General features: G+C 42.7%; 1 protein-coding gene across 1 annotated transcript in view; it reads right to left on the bottom strand.

Annotated features, from left to right (window-relative positions):
• Nucleotides 1-416: 416 nt before the first annotated feature.
• SYT13 (synaptotagmin 13) overlaps nucleotides 417-15793 on the bottom strand; it is a 33311-nt gene continuing 17934 nt past the window's right edge. Inside the window, exons 5-6 of the mRNA XM_028727446.2 lie at nucleotides 12502-12631; nucleotides 417-10491 (exon numbers count right to left, since the gene is read on the bottom strand). Of these exons, the coding sequence (XP_028583279.2) occupies nucleotides 10184-10491; nucleotides 12502-12631 (438 nt within the window). The 3' untranslated portion in view covers nucleotides 417-10183. The remainder of the gene's footprint in view (nucleotides 10492-12501; nucleotides 12632-15793) is intronic.

Below are 15793 nucleotides of genomic sequence, written 5' to 3'. Positions count from 1 at the left end.
TGGTCCAATTTCTTCCCCATTCCCCACCACTGAAATTAAGTTTGAAAGAAGCATTCTGTTGTAGCCAATAAAATAAGTTGTGTTGTGTGTGTTTGTGTGATGGTCATGGTAGTCTTGTTGGTTTTCAAATGCTCCCATGGGCCTAAACAGGTTGGCAACCTACGCTCTTAGATGCCTTGTCACCTACAATGTTTTATTGCTCAGAATGCCTTGATCAGGATTAATTCCAATCTTCAAATGCGGGGGGCTTCATTTTTTCAATGTGTTGCATTATCACTGCAGTGATCTTGGATCATATAACTGGCTGATGCAGATAACTGTTCAGCCACTCATGAAAACAGTCTTTCTGAAGTATGACTGATGCACTGTGGGCAGAGCTGGGAGGGCATCCAAATAAAAAGAACAACTCATTGATCCAACTTTTGTATTATTTATTCGTGGTTGAATGTTGTTGTTTGTGCAGTAAAATTAGACACCAAGTCTCATGCTTTTATTTTGTACTTTGAACAGTGAATACGACAACAACAAATATTTGTTTTTTTTACAATAAAGAGATAATTAATCCATAGGGTTGGTCCACATGATCTTTCCTCTGAGCCTGGCTATTGCATTTTAATTTATTTGTCGTTGTCCCCTTCCTTTGAGATTTTATTACACAAGTGCTAAGGATTATGTGCTATTTACATCTAATTCTTCACACTGTGATGGAACAAGCTTTTGAATCTGATGGCGTGTGCCCCCAGAATTTTGAAAGTAGATTTATCCTGACACATCCCAGACAGATCTTCAAAAATGCAGATCCAACAAGGCAAAGACATAGCACCTTGTTGCCCTTATAAAGGTGAGTTGGCTGGACTTGGTAAATCTGACTAAGGTGGGCTTTTTGGCATTGAATCTGCACAATGCACTTTTACAGATGGTAAATGAACTTCATGTACAGGACACTGAACAGCAAGGCATTACATTACAAAGCAGAAATAAATACAAGTGAAACCAGCATTTTGAGGTGACCTGGCTGGATAAGATCTAACAGAAAGTCACACCACAATGTTAATTACAATTCTCATCGCCATCAATAATGGACAAGGCAGCTGGTTAATGTGGAAAGAAGTGCTCAGTCTGGCCAGTACCAGGGTACTGCAGATGCTGTGCTTGTCCAACAGGATGAAATGAAGCATCCATTCATTGACAGTCTTCCTGTAGCAGACTCAAGTGCTCTGGCAATCTTCAAACCAACTTGCAGTTAATGTTGTTAAAGACAGCATCCCTGTTCTCCTATGTGCTCACATCATTTGGCATAAAGGCCACAACTGGGTGAGCCTTGTGCCTTTGTTCTTGAATTTGCACCCAATCTCAGCACTGTGCTCTCCCTGGCAATTGCCTTCATCCTCTCTGTGGCCCAGCTCCGTGGTTGTTGGACCCTTGCAAATTTTAAACGTGTGCTTTAGCTGCACCACCAGAAATCTCCAGTTGGGTCACAGTGTTTCAAGTTGATCCACTAGACTGGCAGTAAAGCTCTCCATGTACTTTTCAAATAATGGATGTGCTTACCCCTCAGCTGATATAATTCTATGCTGTTGGGTTCTAAAAAGTATTACAAAACTCACAAGGAAGCTACATCACAAGTAAAGATACTGGATTGGGTTCCTTGTCCCTGAATTGTGAGCCCTACAGACAGGCAATAGCTCTCCACTGTTTTTCATTATCTTCATCTGACAGTGTTCCACTTGTTGCCCCATACAGTGAATATGTACACCAAAATAAAGTTAAGTGGTGAAGCCAAGGTAGTTCAGGAATATTTGCTGATGTCCTTACTGGATCAGGCCTCCCTGCATGTCTCCTAAAAGGTAGTCTTTCTGTGAAGCTATGTCAACTCCCTGATTGAGGGAGGTGCATGGGTTGACTTCAGGCACCATCGTTTCCTTCCTTGACCTCCTTCCCTCAAGAAATGATTTGCACCTTCAGAAGCAAACATGCCAATAATCCGTCTGTCACATTTTCTCCCTGTCTCATAAAACTAGAGCACGGGGTCATGTAAGGAAGGTGAAGGGAGGACCAGGACAGACGAAAGGAACTAGCACCTGGTTCTTCTCACATCACATGGTTCAGTTATGGGATTTGCTACCACAAGATATAGCTATGCACACCCACTTGGATGAATTTAAAAGGGAATTAATCACATTCATGGAGAGTAAGGCTATCAACAGTCATGATAGCTGTATCTTACCACCAGTATCAGAGGCAGTATGCTGCTGGGGACCAAGCATTAGGAGAGGGCTATTGCACTCGTGTTCTGCTTTGTACTTCTCATAGGTATCTGGGGCTCCTATGGGAACAGGATGCTGAGCTTCCTACATTCGTAAGCGCACGTATTGGGACTTGAGCCCCCGTCTCTTAACCAAAGGCTTATGCAAATATATTCTATGTGCCATGACTCACCTAACTGATGCATCTGTTGACAAGTTCTTCAAGGCAATTAAAAATGCAAAACAAAAACAAAAAAAGCCCCGACTTAATTATGCACCTATCTTTTCCAGGGACAGACGGTAGCGACTGGAGTTCTATAGCAGCTTTGGAAATTTCATTTTGAAGCTAGCATAATGACGCCGATCAGTCTCTCGTTTTAATGTTCCCAGTTAGAGCAAAAGAGAGAACGGGGGTTGGAGCCTTGGTATGCAAATGTTGAGAATTAATGCAGTACTCAAGGTCTCACAGGAGCAGCTCACACAGACAAGATAGTATGTAAAACAGCAGCTCATATCCAATAGCCAAATTAAGCTGCTTTTTAAAAAAAGTCTTATCAAAATATATAGCTTCGCAGTCCAATCGTTTTAATTAAAAGCTCAGTGATGTCTTCATTTGTCTCTTCCCACTCCTAGAATCCCATAGCCCTACAGTGGCACATGGAGTTGGTTATTGCATTTGCAGAAAACATACATTTAATGTTCGTCTTCTTAAAAACCTCAAGAGTTGAGATCCCACAACCGCAACACAAAGAGACTCCACTCTTTAATACTGCCTTAAGAATCAGGAGGAGGTCAAATGGGGTGGTGTGGGTGTGGGTGTGCAGGTGCACATTGGGGTTTGGAAGGTTTTTGTTTGGGGGGGATGCATATTTCTATAATACACTGCAGGGAAATTCTAGCTACTGTGCAGAATATCACGTTCCAGATCCTTTCCCCAGAGGCCACCTAATGGTTACATCAATAATAAATAAAGATGAAATAATAATAGTTTATGCAAGTGGCATGAACATAGTACTGGTGATATGAGCTGTCCCACATGTGTATTTTCAAGGGCTTTAATGAATACTTAGGAATCCTACTGCTTCTTCAGTTAATGTACATGGCTACAATTCATAAGTTGTGCTTTTCCATGGGTTGGGCTTAAAATAGAGCAGCTCTGTCTGCCAATAAAGTATCGCAGCTGCAGCCCTGACTGCCAGACTCAAACACAATCCCATCGCGATGTGGTTTCTCCCCACCACCCCTAAAGCGCGATGGATAGTGCTATGGCTTCACTACAGTCTGAACTGGATCTTTCTACTGTTCAGATACCTGCTGGCTGGTAGTGCGTTTGTTAAATCATTCAAATGTTAGCCACTGGGTTATGGAGAGACCACATATAAATACACCAAACAAACAAAACTGTTCAGGGATGATCACCAATAGGGGACCTCCTACCCACTCTTCTGCCACTGTTAGTTACGATTCTGCACCATTGTCCAAGTTAAGAAGGGGTGGACTGCTAGAAACCCTGCACTGTTTATCCAAGCACTTTGCAAGCCAAGCTGGAGATAAGGGCAATAAAGAAAAAGAAAAAAAACAGACTGCTTAAGAGAGGTCTGTGCCGAGGACTTCCAGGTTAGCGCCATCGACTAATGGCGGATTCCCTCCGAGCTCCGGAGGGAATTGGCTCCGTAGAAGACGGGTCCTGCCACGGCGGCGACGCAGGGACCCTCAGAAACCACAGGCGCTGCAGCCTGTGGACCTGGTGACTCGGCGGGCACCATTTGCACCCCCCCCGACCCGCGAAGGAGCCTTTTTAAAGGCTACGGAACGGGGGACGGGGAGCGGCGCGGTGCTGAGAGTCGACTGCTTCTCCTACGGAGCGAAGCCGCATGCCATGGCCGGAGAGTGCTGACTTCTTCCTTTGAACAATTGGACTCTAAAAGTAACAACCCGTGAGTAGTACGGAAATTGGATTTACAAAGGGAAAATTCTTTTTTTTTTTTAATTAGGCACGAGCGGGGAAGGCGCAAAAAGGAAGTCCGTCTCCCCGTCCTGTAGATAATTTAAAGCAAGGACTAGATAACTAAGGTCGAGAGAACATCTTCTTCTTTACTGGATAAAAGTTATTAATTTCACGATTTGGCAGTATAAGTAATTTTGCTGGAGGATAAGAGTTGATTTTGAGAGCTGAAGTGCAACCCCCCGGGACCCGGGAGTGATCCGCGAGAGAGCCTGTTGAGGAGACATAGAAGATTTTGACAGCTGTCAAACTAGCTGTCAAAGCTGAAAAAGAGAGAACTTTGTTTCTGTTGTCTTTGCTGGTTATATTTGTTACAACTTGGTTTTAAATTGTTGAAAACAAAGAAGAACTGAAACAAGTTAACTTGACTTTTGGATTGGAATTGGAAGGAATACTAAGTAACCAGAATCCCTCTAGAGGGGGTTCAGGGACACTACAAGAATGGCTGCAGGTGGAAAAATACAGGCTGAATTGGACAGTTTTTTTTCTCTTGGGAAAGTTACAAGGTCAAAGTGATGTTTTGGCTACAAATGTAGCAACTCTGAATTTAACAGTAAATAAACTCACTGAAGTTGATAAGGACTTGACTCAAGAAGCCCATGCAGCTGAACAAGAAAAGAAATCTGAGATCTTTGAGAGAGTGGAGAAAGAGTTACATGCTGCTCCGGAGGAAAGGGAAGGAGGAGTTGCAATGCTGCAGATGATAAAGGAGAGCCAGAGGCCTACTAAGATGGATACAAAGGAAAACAAGATCTGGATAATGAAAATCTGGTTTGAATTGGAGAATGAAGAGATCTCCTTATGGGGAGATCTGAAGACCTATGGATTACAAATCTGATTAAGGTGGAAGCTGGAGCTTTTGCGACATTTGGGACATTTGGATTTAAAAGGAGTAAGAAACAAGATTTGGGCCCCACTTTTAAATATGGAGGTCTGGCTGGAAGAAACATCGACCCTATTGGGACAGAGCTTCTCCGATACTTGGTGTTCAATACAAAGGACTATCAAAAAAACCGGCAGAGAGGAATTGAGAGAGAATTAAGAGCCTCGGACGTGAGGTCTCCAGGCTGATAGTTGATAGACTGATGGACATTCGTTGGGGATCGAAACCGGGAAGGGGGGGGGGTTGGGAATCCAAAGGGTGTACAATTATATTTTGGTTTTTTTATTCTGTTTTGTTATCAGTATTAAAATTGGGAAATTCGTGGAAGGGAACTTGGGTCGACTTTAGAAAAGGGTTTTAAGAATGAGCATTGACGTACAAATTGAGGTTTATAAGTTAAAATTGGTTAATTAAAATGAATTAAATATAATAGGGTAAAATTTGGGGACAAGAACTTGCTGAGCTAACAATTGGAACTGGAATACAAGAAGGGGAGGTGTGGGGAAGTCAGGGAAAGATGTTATTGAAAATAAGGAATGTAAACCCTATGTGTTTTTATTTTTTTTTTCTTTGTTTTTTCTCTCTTTTTTGAAAATTTCAATAAATATCTTAAAAAAAAATAAAAATAAGAGAGGTCTGTGCCACAGAGTCAGCCTTTGTGTCCCTCCTAGCCCCCAAGCTAGACAGGATACTCTGCAAGTACATCTTGCATAGCACTATCCCCCAATAAAGAGGGCAGTGGAAGGAGGCCATAGAATGGGCTTTCTTGATATTCTTTCCAGCCTGGAGCAGCCAATATCTAAACTGGGAGACAGTTTATTATATTGTTTTGTTATATTCCTCTTCAGCTGTAGTGAGTGGCATCAAAAGCCCTCTTCAGGCATTCGTAATCTGTGTACCGTATTCCTGTGAGGGGAGGCCAAAGGGACAAGTGTCCTTCTCACCCTCCATAAGTTGTGTGAAGTGGCAAGACTCCTGGATTCGTGGAGGCTCTTCCCACAAGGATGGTTATCATGGTGTACAGATTATGAATGCCTGAAGAAGACTAAAGAGGACTCTGGTTTTGACCCTGAATGCACAATGTAAAATGTTCATGTATCTGAAAACTGACAGGGCAATTAAAAACTAAAACTAATAGAATGGTTTTTCCACCTTTATTATTTGTTTTATAAGCAAAATATTTCTGCTTGAATGATTATATTAGACATTTCTGCAGAGTGAAGCCAGCTCTTTGTTTTGAGGAGATCCGCTGAGGAAAAATACAAGCAGAGACCTTTGTCTAACCTGAAATGTTTGATGACATTCATGCTTGAGCAAAAATACTTTCCTTCCAACTGTTTTTCCAGGTGTTCCAGTCTGAAATGTGTTCATAAGCACTTAAACAATGACTAAGGCCCTCATCAACATCTTCCCTCGGGCTTATTATTTATAGTTCCTCCAGTCAGCCCTAGAATCTTCCAGGGGAAGCTGACAGCTGAGAATATAAAGAACTGCAGGAAAGATTTAAGCTTCTTAATTAATAATAGCAACAATAATAAAATACTACAGTGCTTACCTGACCACCCTGGATCCTACACAAGCTTCTCTTCCTTACCTCCAAAACTTTCCCATAACTTTGCACCTCAGAGCCAGCCCTTCCATTAGGCAGTGTGAGGCAGCTATCTTCAGAGGGTGAAGGGAAGCAATGGCAGCCCTCTCTAGACATTTTTTTGGAGTCTCCTCACTCCCCTGTAGCAACTTCACCTGCTGGAAAATGGAGCTGTCCATGTAATGTAACTTGTCCCATACTCCCTAAAGCTAGCTAACCTTCTGTCCCCAGGTATGCTGAAGGACTCTGTCCCATCACCAGATTAAACTGGTCCTCTGGTCAGCTTCTGTATATGGAGGGGAGGGAGCATGTCTCGGGTACCAGGCCAGCCCTAATTATTTCTTATATGTTGCAACATTCCTACCTGTGGCCTTTGTACATCTGGCTCCACTATCCTCAGTTGTCCAAAGGTCTTCTGCTTCCTGACATGATTCTGCCTTTTCATTCTTTCTTGTTTCCCCTTATGCCTGGAACTGAATCCTACAGCACCTCTGGGGGTACACCTCACTTACTTACTTTAAATCTTTCCTCAAAACCCACCCTTTCCATGGAATGTCCCCTGAGACACAATGCCCTACATAAGCCATTCAAACAAGATAAGGTTCAAACAAGACATGCTGTGGGTTTCACACTGTCTGCCACATGTAAGATTAATATCTGCCTGCTGGACAGAAGTTATGGGTATGTCATCAGTGCAATGAGTTCCTGGCATTCTGGGAACAAGTTTGTTCCCTTGAGCCCAAGGTAGCTGAACTGGAAAAGCTGAGAGAGGTAGCAAAGTTAGTGGATGAGGGATGAGGTCTGCAGGGACATTATAGATACACCCCATTCTCATGATAATAGCTGCCTTGCAGTTATGGAGAGGGTGGGTCTTGGAGAAGGAGGGTATCACTATGAGGACTGGAAAACAGCCAATGTAATACCATTTTTAAAAGGGATCTGGTGGTGGTGGGGAAAAACTGGTGGAAAGTATAGTTAAAGATAAAATAAGCAAGCATATGAAAGAACAAGCCTTGCTTAAAGAGAACCAGCATGGCTTCTGCAAGGATAAGTCCTGTCTCACTAATCCATTACAGTTGTTTGAGAGTGTCCAGAAGCATATATAGAACTGATCCAGCTGACATAGTGTACTTGGACTTTCCAAAAGCTTTTGACAATGTACCACACCAAAGACTACTGAGTAAGGTTAGCAGTCATGGAAGAAGAGGAGAAGTTCTCTTGTGCACCAGGAAGTGGTTGTGTAACAGGAAGCAGAGAGTAGGAATAAAGGGACAATTCTCTCAATGGAGGGATGTAGAAAGTGGACTCTCCCAAGGATCAGTAGACGGACCTGTGCTTTTTAACTAGTTCATCAGTGATCTAGAGTTGGCGGTGAGCAGTGGGGTGGCCGGATTTGCTAATGATCCTAAATTGTTCAGGGTCGTGTTTTTTTCTTTAGCATTTTGAAGGGATCTGACAAGACATCTTCAAACTAAGTGAATGGGCAATAAAATGCCAAATGCCATTCAATGTAAACAAATGTAAAGTGATGCCTGTCAGGGCAAAACAAATGTCAGTCACATATGCACTGGCAGAGTGTGATCAGAAACGAGACCTTCAGGTAGTGGTGGATGGCTCAATGAAGACATTGACCCAACTATGAAAAGGGAAAATTTTGTGCTAGGGATCATTAGGAAAGGAATTGAAAATAAAATGCCATTAAACAAATCTATGGTGAAAATACACTTGGAATACTGTGTGCCGTTCTGGTTGCCTCACTACAGACAGGATATCATAGAGTTGGAAAAAAATCAGAAAATGGAAACCAAAATGATCAAAGGGACAGAGTGACTCCTCTATGAGGAAAGGTATTTTAGTGTATTTTAAGTTTACAAAAAAGGCGAGTGAGAGGTGACGTGATTGATATGTATGAAATTATCCATTCCACTGAGATAAAAGTTTTGCTCCCTCATAACACTAGAACTTGTGGGCATTGAACAAAGCTGAATTTTGGAAGATTCAGGACAGGCAGAAGTACTTCTTCCCACAGCACATAGTTAAACTGTGGAATTTGCTCCCACAAGAGGCTGTGATGGTCACCAAATTAGGTAAAGATAAAGAAACCCCCGACCATTAGGTCCAGTCGTGGCCGACTCTGGGGTTGCAGCACTCATCTCGCTTTACTGGCCGAGGGAGCCGGCATACAGCTTCCGGGTCATGTGGCCAGCATGACTAAGCCGCTTCTGGCGAACCAGAGCAGCGCACGGAAACACCGTTTACCTTCCCGCCGGAGCGGTACCTATTTATCTACTTGCACTTTGGCGTGCTTTCGAACTGCTAGGTTGGCAGAAGCAGGGACCGAGCAACGGGAGCTCACCCAGTCGCGGCGATTCGAACCGCCAACCTTCTGATCAGCAAGTCCTAGGCTCTGTGGTTCAACCCACAGCGCCACCCATGTCCCTGATCACCAAATTGGATGGCTGTAAAAGAGGATTAGACAAATTCACAGAGGTAAAGGCTACCAGTTGCTACTCTCTGCCCCCATGGTCAGAAGCAAAATGCTTCTGAACACCTGTTGCTGGAAACCACAGGAGGGGAGAGTGCTGTTGTGCTCTGGTCCTGCTAGTGGGATTTCCATAGGTCAGGGCAAAACAAATGTCAGTCACTGTTGGCCACTGTGACAACAGAATGCTGGGCTAGATGGACCATTGGACTGATCTAGCAGGCTCTTCTTATGTTTTTAAGGGCACTTCCAGAACATTCTATTTTCAATTTGGATCCAATCTCACACCAGCAAATTCATGTTGCATAATTATAGTTGATTGGGAACTCTCGCACAACAAACCCGCTTCCCCAAAAGATAAGATTTTTTTGCAGTAACGAAAGTGACAGGAAAATGCACTTGGAAGTGTGGCATAACCCTTGCTTTGATGCAATGTTATCTAACCTCCTCCAATCAAATCAGAAGGAATGCTCATTAAGTAGCCAATGTCAACTACACTTTTTGTAAACCACTTTGTTGTTTTTTCTTTTACAGTCAAGTGGTATATAAATTTTATGAAATAAATCAGCAAATAAATACTCCTCCTGTAAACAGATCAATGAATGATGGATGCTCCATAAATAGACCATCCATTAGCGCTCTAAATGTCTTGAATCAGATCACTTTTCATCTCACTTTCCGCAAGTAAATGTTACTTGCTACTCGGTTGCATGGGTGCAGAAGACCCATATGTAGAAAGCAAGAAGATGGTCCTGCAAAGAGAAATGAGTCGCTGGCTACTTTTCTCAGCCCATTTCCAGAATGTTCTTACAGCAGAAACAACGAAAGACAACACCGATAAAACAAGACTTGTGCTTGTGAATGTGTCCATTTCATGGTTTTCTGGATGTTGAAATAGATCTCATTCCCCGCCCCACCCCACCCAGCCCTGAGACCAGGTCTACTGGACTTGGGCTGGTTGGCCTGTCTACCTCCATAGCTACATGTGTAGCTGGTGCCACATAGCAATCTGCCTTCTGGGGTTCCTCAGCATCTCTTCCCAGTGGTTCCTTTCTGTGCCGGTGGCATGCAGGCCAAGGCTGCACTTCCCCAGTAAGCGGTTCTGCCCATCCTCTCCATCCTGGCTTAGCATCTCCAGCTCCACACTGGAGGCACACAGCAGGTCGTGGGGCACCTCAAACATGATCATTTCGTTCCAGACGGGGTTGATCTTGTGCTTTGCACGCTTCGTCTGCTTCTTTTTCAGTTTCAGGGACTGGTGCTTCAGGGTCACCTTAACAGATATATCTGCAGGGACAGGGATATAGATAAAAATAATAAAAAGTGGTCATTTGATACCATTTCCTCCTGGCCTTCGAAAATCTTATTGGTAAACTGCAGCAGTCATTGAGGGCCAAACTAGATGTGGCTGTAATGATTATGTAATTAAGAAAAGAAAGGTTAAAAATTTAAATAGAAACTAGGGGAGGGATTTGCTGAATTATATAATTAGAGATTGGAATACAGAAAGGGGAGGTATGAGGAGGTTGGGAAAGTAAGTTATAAGAATAAGGGAATGAAATTATACTTGTTTTGTTTGTGTTTTTGTTTGTAATACTGTTTTTCTTTTTGTATAATTTTTGAAAATTTAATAAATATCTTATAAAAAAACAACAACAAACTAGATGTGGCTGTGGTGGGTGCTGGTTCTTTTCATGTGTCAACCCAATCCTTGTATAAGGCAGGGAATGGGGGTCTTGCTCTAACAGTAAAAGGAGACCAAGGAAATGCACTGGTGATGTCCATCTCCATCCCATTCCCTTGATTTGTAGCAGGAGAGCCGGGAGCAGAGAAACCCTACTGAAACAACCAACTGTGGAAAGTTAACGGGTAGGAAAAGTTTCAGTGAGTGACTTTTGCGTGTTCCTTTTTGTGTTAAGGTGTGTGTGTGTGTGTGTGTGTGTGTGTGTGTGTGTGAGAGAGAGAGAGAGAGAGAGAGAGAGAGAGAGAGAGAGAGAACACACTGTATAGGAACAGGGTGGAAATGTGAATGACAGTCCCATCACAACTAGTTTGGCTCTAAGTTTCTGACATCTACCATAACATAATATACAATCCATACAGCAGGCCCTGTGGCCCTCCAGGTATTCTTGGAGTCCAGCTCCTATCAGCCTTAGCCAGTTGTTATGTACTGAAGTTCTCACCCTGGGCCAGCAGGGGGATACTGTAGATAGTTATGCAAATGAAGGATCGAAAAGTGACGTTCAGTGATTGGATAGTTTTGTATGCAAATTAAGGATCGAAAAGTGACGTTCAGTGATTGGATAGTTTTAGAAAATGGCAACAGTTACATTGTTCTGGAGCTCTATATAAGCAGGCTGACTGAGCTCCTCAGCTTAGTTCTGTTCCAGCTTACAAAATAAAGAGCTGCTTTGGAAAAATTGCTGTGTCGTCTGCTATGTCAACCCACAACTTAACACCAGTGATGATGGAAGTTGGAGTCCAGCAACACCTGGAGGACCAAAGGTTTCCTCATCTCTGCTATATGCAAATTCATTCATGAAGCTTATTGTAACACTGCCTGCCACGTGTCATAGCATGCGTAAGATTTCTGCTCGTCAACTTTGTTATCCCTTCTTTCAGTGCTACAAGGTTGCACTACTGGGCACAATTGATTCACTTATGCTAATAAAAGGCCATGTTGCCCAAAGCTGAACGGACAAGCAAGCAGACATTAGGCATTACTGGCTGGAAAACTTAATGAAAGGCATTAGAATGAACAATACAGAGCATTTAGTCAGGACTTTAGAGTGTTCCAAGTACTCCATATCTTAGCAAATGCTACAGCGACACTGTGAGGTAGGTCAATACTGTTATCTTCAAATTACAGTGGGCAGTGGGGAGGTGAAACTCAGAGGCACTAGCTTGCCTAAGGCCCATCTAATGAGACAACAGCAGCAGCAACAACAGCAACAGCAACAACAGCAATATGTCACTCATCTGACTGGGTTGCCCCAGCCACTCTGGGCGACTTCCAGCAAAATATAAAAACATAATAAAGCATCTAACATTAAAAACTTTCCTCTACAGGGAATACTTGGTGTCTTTCTTTCCTTTCTCTCCCCCCCCCCTTTGTTTTTATCTTGTAGTATCAAAAAAGCTTAAATTTAAAAAATATGCAGAAAGGGAAATTGTGACTCACTCAAAGCCTGCACACTTCATTGTGCCAGCTAATTAAATATATTTTCTCTACCTGGCTTAATAAAAAGGCAAAGTCTGTGGTTGCATCCCATCAACATGTTCCTCTTTTAAACTCACCCTTCCCGAGAAGCTCTTTCAGCTGTTTGGAGTGGAGATTCTTGGCTTTTATGAGCACCACAAGCAGACGGTTTGCTGCAGGCAGATAGCTGATGGAAAGGAGAACTTCTCCATAGCCTGCATCTGGCTCCTGCAGTTCAGTGAGATAAATGGGGAAAGAATGTACTCTGCACCTTCTACATGAGTCCACGCAAAGGACTGAGCAACTGCACAATGAAGGGGGCAGCAGCAAAGAAGACTCAGAACAATGTGTGGTTCAGTAGGCCACCAGGAGTTCCTCCCTCTCCTGTTTTGAGGCAGAAGCTTAATTCACCTGTCTCACATCACACTCTGTTGTTGTTTTTTTATATTAGCATGATGTGGTCCATGGGGGATGGTTGCAAAGCCAAAACAAAATAATGCAGAAATCCACACTTTAGCAAAGTTCAGAATTAATAATTTTAGATCTGGGAGATGAGAACAAGCCGACTGAATTTTGAAATGGGATTTTGAGCAACATATTTTTTTAAAAAAAAATCAAATTTTTAAATCCTGCTAAAGAGTTTTAAAGCAATACAGTTTGATATCAGCTTGCTGAATTCGGTGGCCAACTATTCAGTGGCCCTGGATGGACATCCTGGTTCCCATCAGTAATTTCATTTTGCTACTTCTTTAGGGCTTGAATGCCCATTACATTGTAGATCAGGGTCTCGTCCACACTTCTGCTTCTCCTGCCACTTTCCCTGGGAAAACCTGCTGCTTACCACTGAATTGGAACAAATGTTTTTTGGAATATCAGTTTTTCCACAGATTGTCATTTGCTCCAATTCAGCAGTAAATAGTGGGGGTTTTCCCAGGGAAAGTAGCAGGACAAACAAACAAAAAAACCAGTCAGACCCATGCCTAGAAAGCACAAGTGGAAAACCTCTCAGATTCATGCTTTCTGGGCACAGGACAAGCAGAAGTGTGAACGAGCCCCAAGATAGATGCGCATCAAGATGTGTATGGAAACACAGAACCACAGAATTGTAGAGTTGGAAGAGATTCTGGGGATCATCTAGTCCAGCCTCCTACAATGCAGGAATATGCAGCTGTCCTATATGGGGATCGAACCTGCAACATTGGCTATTGGTGAAGGCTGCTTACATATGTAGGTTTCCCTTTCTACACCGGAGTGGAGCAGATATTTCACATCTTATTTATCTCCAGTTCATCAGCATCTGGGATTGTTGGGCAGGAGGTTCAGACTGAGAGGCAAACATCTGAAAGTTTGCATGCAAGTTTGAGCTTGCTCGCAAGCTCCCCACAATGCTGTGGTTAGACATTTTTAGAGAGTTTCAAAAAATGCAAAAGGAGGTGAAATAAATACACTGCTCTGGGAGGCATCTAGAAGATTTAAAACGCTCCCATTATCTTTCTGTGAAACATTGCCCTCTGCTCTCCTGCTAGCTGTTGATTGTGTTATGTGAGCTGCTACAGTGACAGTTCTAGCACACAGCACTAAAGCATAACTCATATCCTTGCTGCGATGACAGCAATTAAAGGCAGCATTTGCACAGGAGCTTTAATGTGTTGATGAGCACTGACAACAAGAGAGGGGAGGAAGAGGCTTCTTGGCAAGTAAACCAAACATAGGGGTGTGTTTGTGTTGCAGAAGCTTAGGATCGGGCAGTTAGTAGCTTCTAGGGATGTGACACATTTCACTATGAATGGGGGGGGGGGAAAAACATCTGAACTGAATGGGGCCAACTTGGTTCAAATTTCATTTGTTATTATACAAAGGATGCGAGTAATTAATGGATACAAAAGGATACAGCAGAAAGGAAAGAGAGAGACAGAAACCAATGTAATTTTTCATAGTGAATAAGGAAATCAAGGTAACTTTCATAAATTAAAAATAAATGAATTTAGCAAATTAGTAATGGAGTCAGCTTAAATAACAAAATTCTTGCAGGAACCTCCCTTCTCACATGCACCTTTTATTAGGAAATTCAATCTAAATTGAATCATTTGCATATGTTAGTATAAGAGACACTGGATATTATCTGGCGAGTTGGCTTGACACTACACTGAAATGCATACCTAGGCTGCAATCCTATAGTCCCTGGGAGAATGTGTCAGTCCCCACAAGATGAATAGGATCTATCCCCTGATGCTGGAATAGAGCTCCAACATTAGAGAGGAAAAGCTGCCTTTGCTACTAGCTCCTCTGAAGCCCTGGATGTTGGAGTTTTGATGTCCAAAGGGCCCAACAGGGCATGTGCCAGAGGCATGCTGAGACCTGGTTGGGACATGAAGGATTCTAAGCCCTCCTGGCTCCCTGTCATACCCCCAAACTTGGGGGAAATTTAAAGATGCTTTTTAAGTTTGTCTAAATCTTTCCGCGAGCCCTCTCATTGTTTCCAATAGAAGAGAATCTGTTTTTTAAAAAATATAATTTAAAACAAACAGGCCATGGAACACATGAAGGAATGGAAGATTGTTCTGCTGTCTTCACTCTGCCTGTCCTGCCCCTGCAAGGCCCGCAGAAGGTGGTTAAACCACCTTTATGTCCTTTCCCACCTCCCTTAGGATTATAGCCTTTATGAACTATAAGCTTAGCTGCAGCATCTTTTTAAATGAACTGTCAGCTGTGCTCATCACTTCCTCCTTGGCAATTGGTGAGAGAGCAATTTCGCTAGCTTCTCTGAGCAAAGGCAGACCTTCTTAAGGATCACATAGTGTTACTGGGTGTGTGTTTTAAAACTCTCCTTTGTCCCTTAGTTATTGACCTTGTAGACTTCTGACATCTCTTTCTCTCAATCTCATTTGTCCGACTCTCTACATATATCCCCAAACACAGAACAATTGCAGTGGCAATTTATCTCTCTCCCAACCCTTTTAAGTGAAAGCCATATGGTACTCCAATAGGAAATCAGCTGATAGAAAAAGAAGGGGCATAGAAGGAGGAAGAATGAACATGTGTGCTTTTAAAAGATGCAACAATGAATAGAAAAGGCAAAGGAATAAGGGGACGACATTTTCTTCAATAATCCTATATACTAAAAGCAACTCATTTTCAATGTGTCAATATTTATGAAGTTAACATGACACCATTCATGTGCAAGAAGAAGGTATTAGAGTCTTTGGGAAAAATGCAAAGTTTGCAGGAGTACAAAAAATGGGAAACCCTTTTTTAAAAAAAAACTATGGGGGAGGGAATTGAAAACAGTGCAATGAAGGCTGGGCATATTCAGGGGTCATAACATGCAAAGTATATATTGGGGCTAAATAGAAAACTGGGGAAATGTGGGTGGTGGTGGTGGAATGGAGT

Source organism: Podarcis muralis, chromosome 1, assembly GCF_964188315.1.
Source record: "Podarcis muralis chromosome 1, rPodMur119.hap1.1, whole genome shotgun sequence".
NCBI classification, from domain to species: Eukaryota; Metazoa; Chordata; class Lepidosauria; order Squamata; family Lacertidae; genus Podarcis; species Podarcis muralis.
This window is presented reverse-complemented; position numbering and strand designations above follow the sequence as displayed.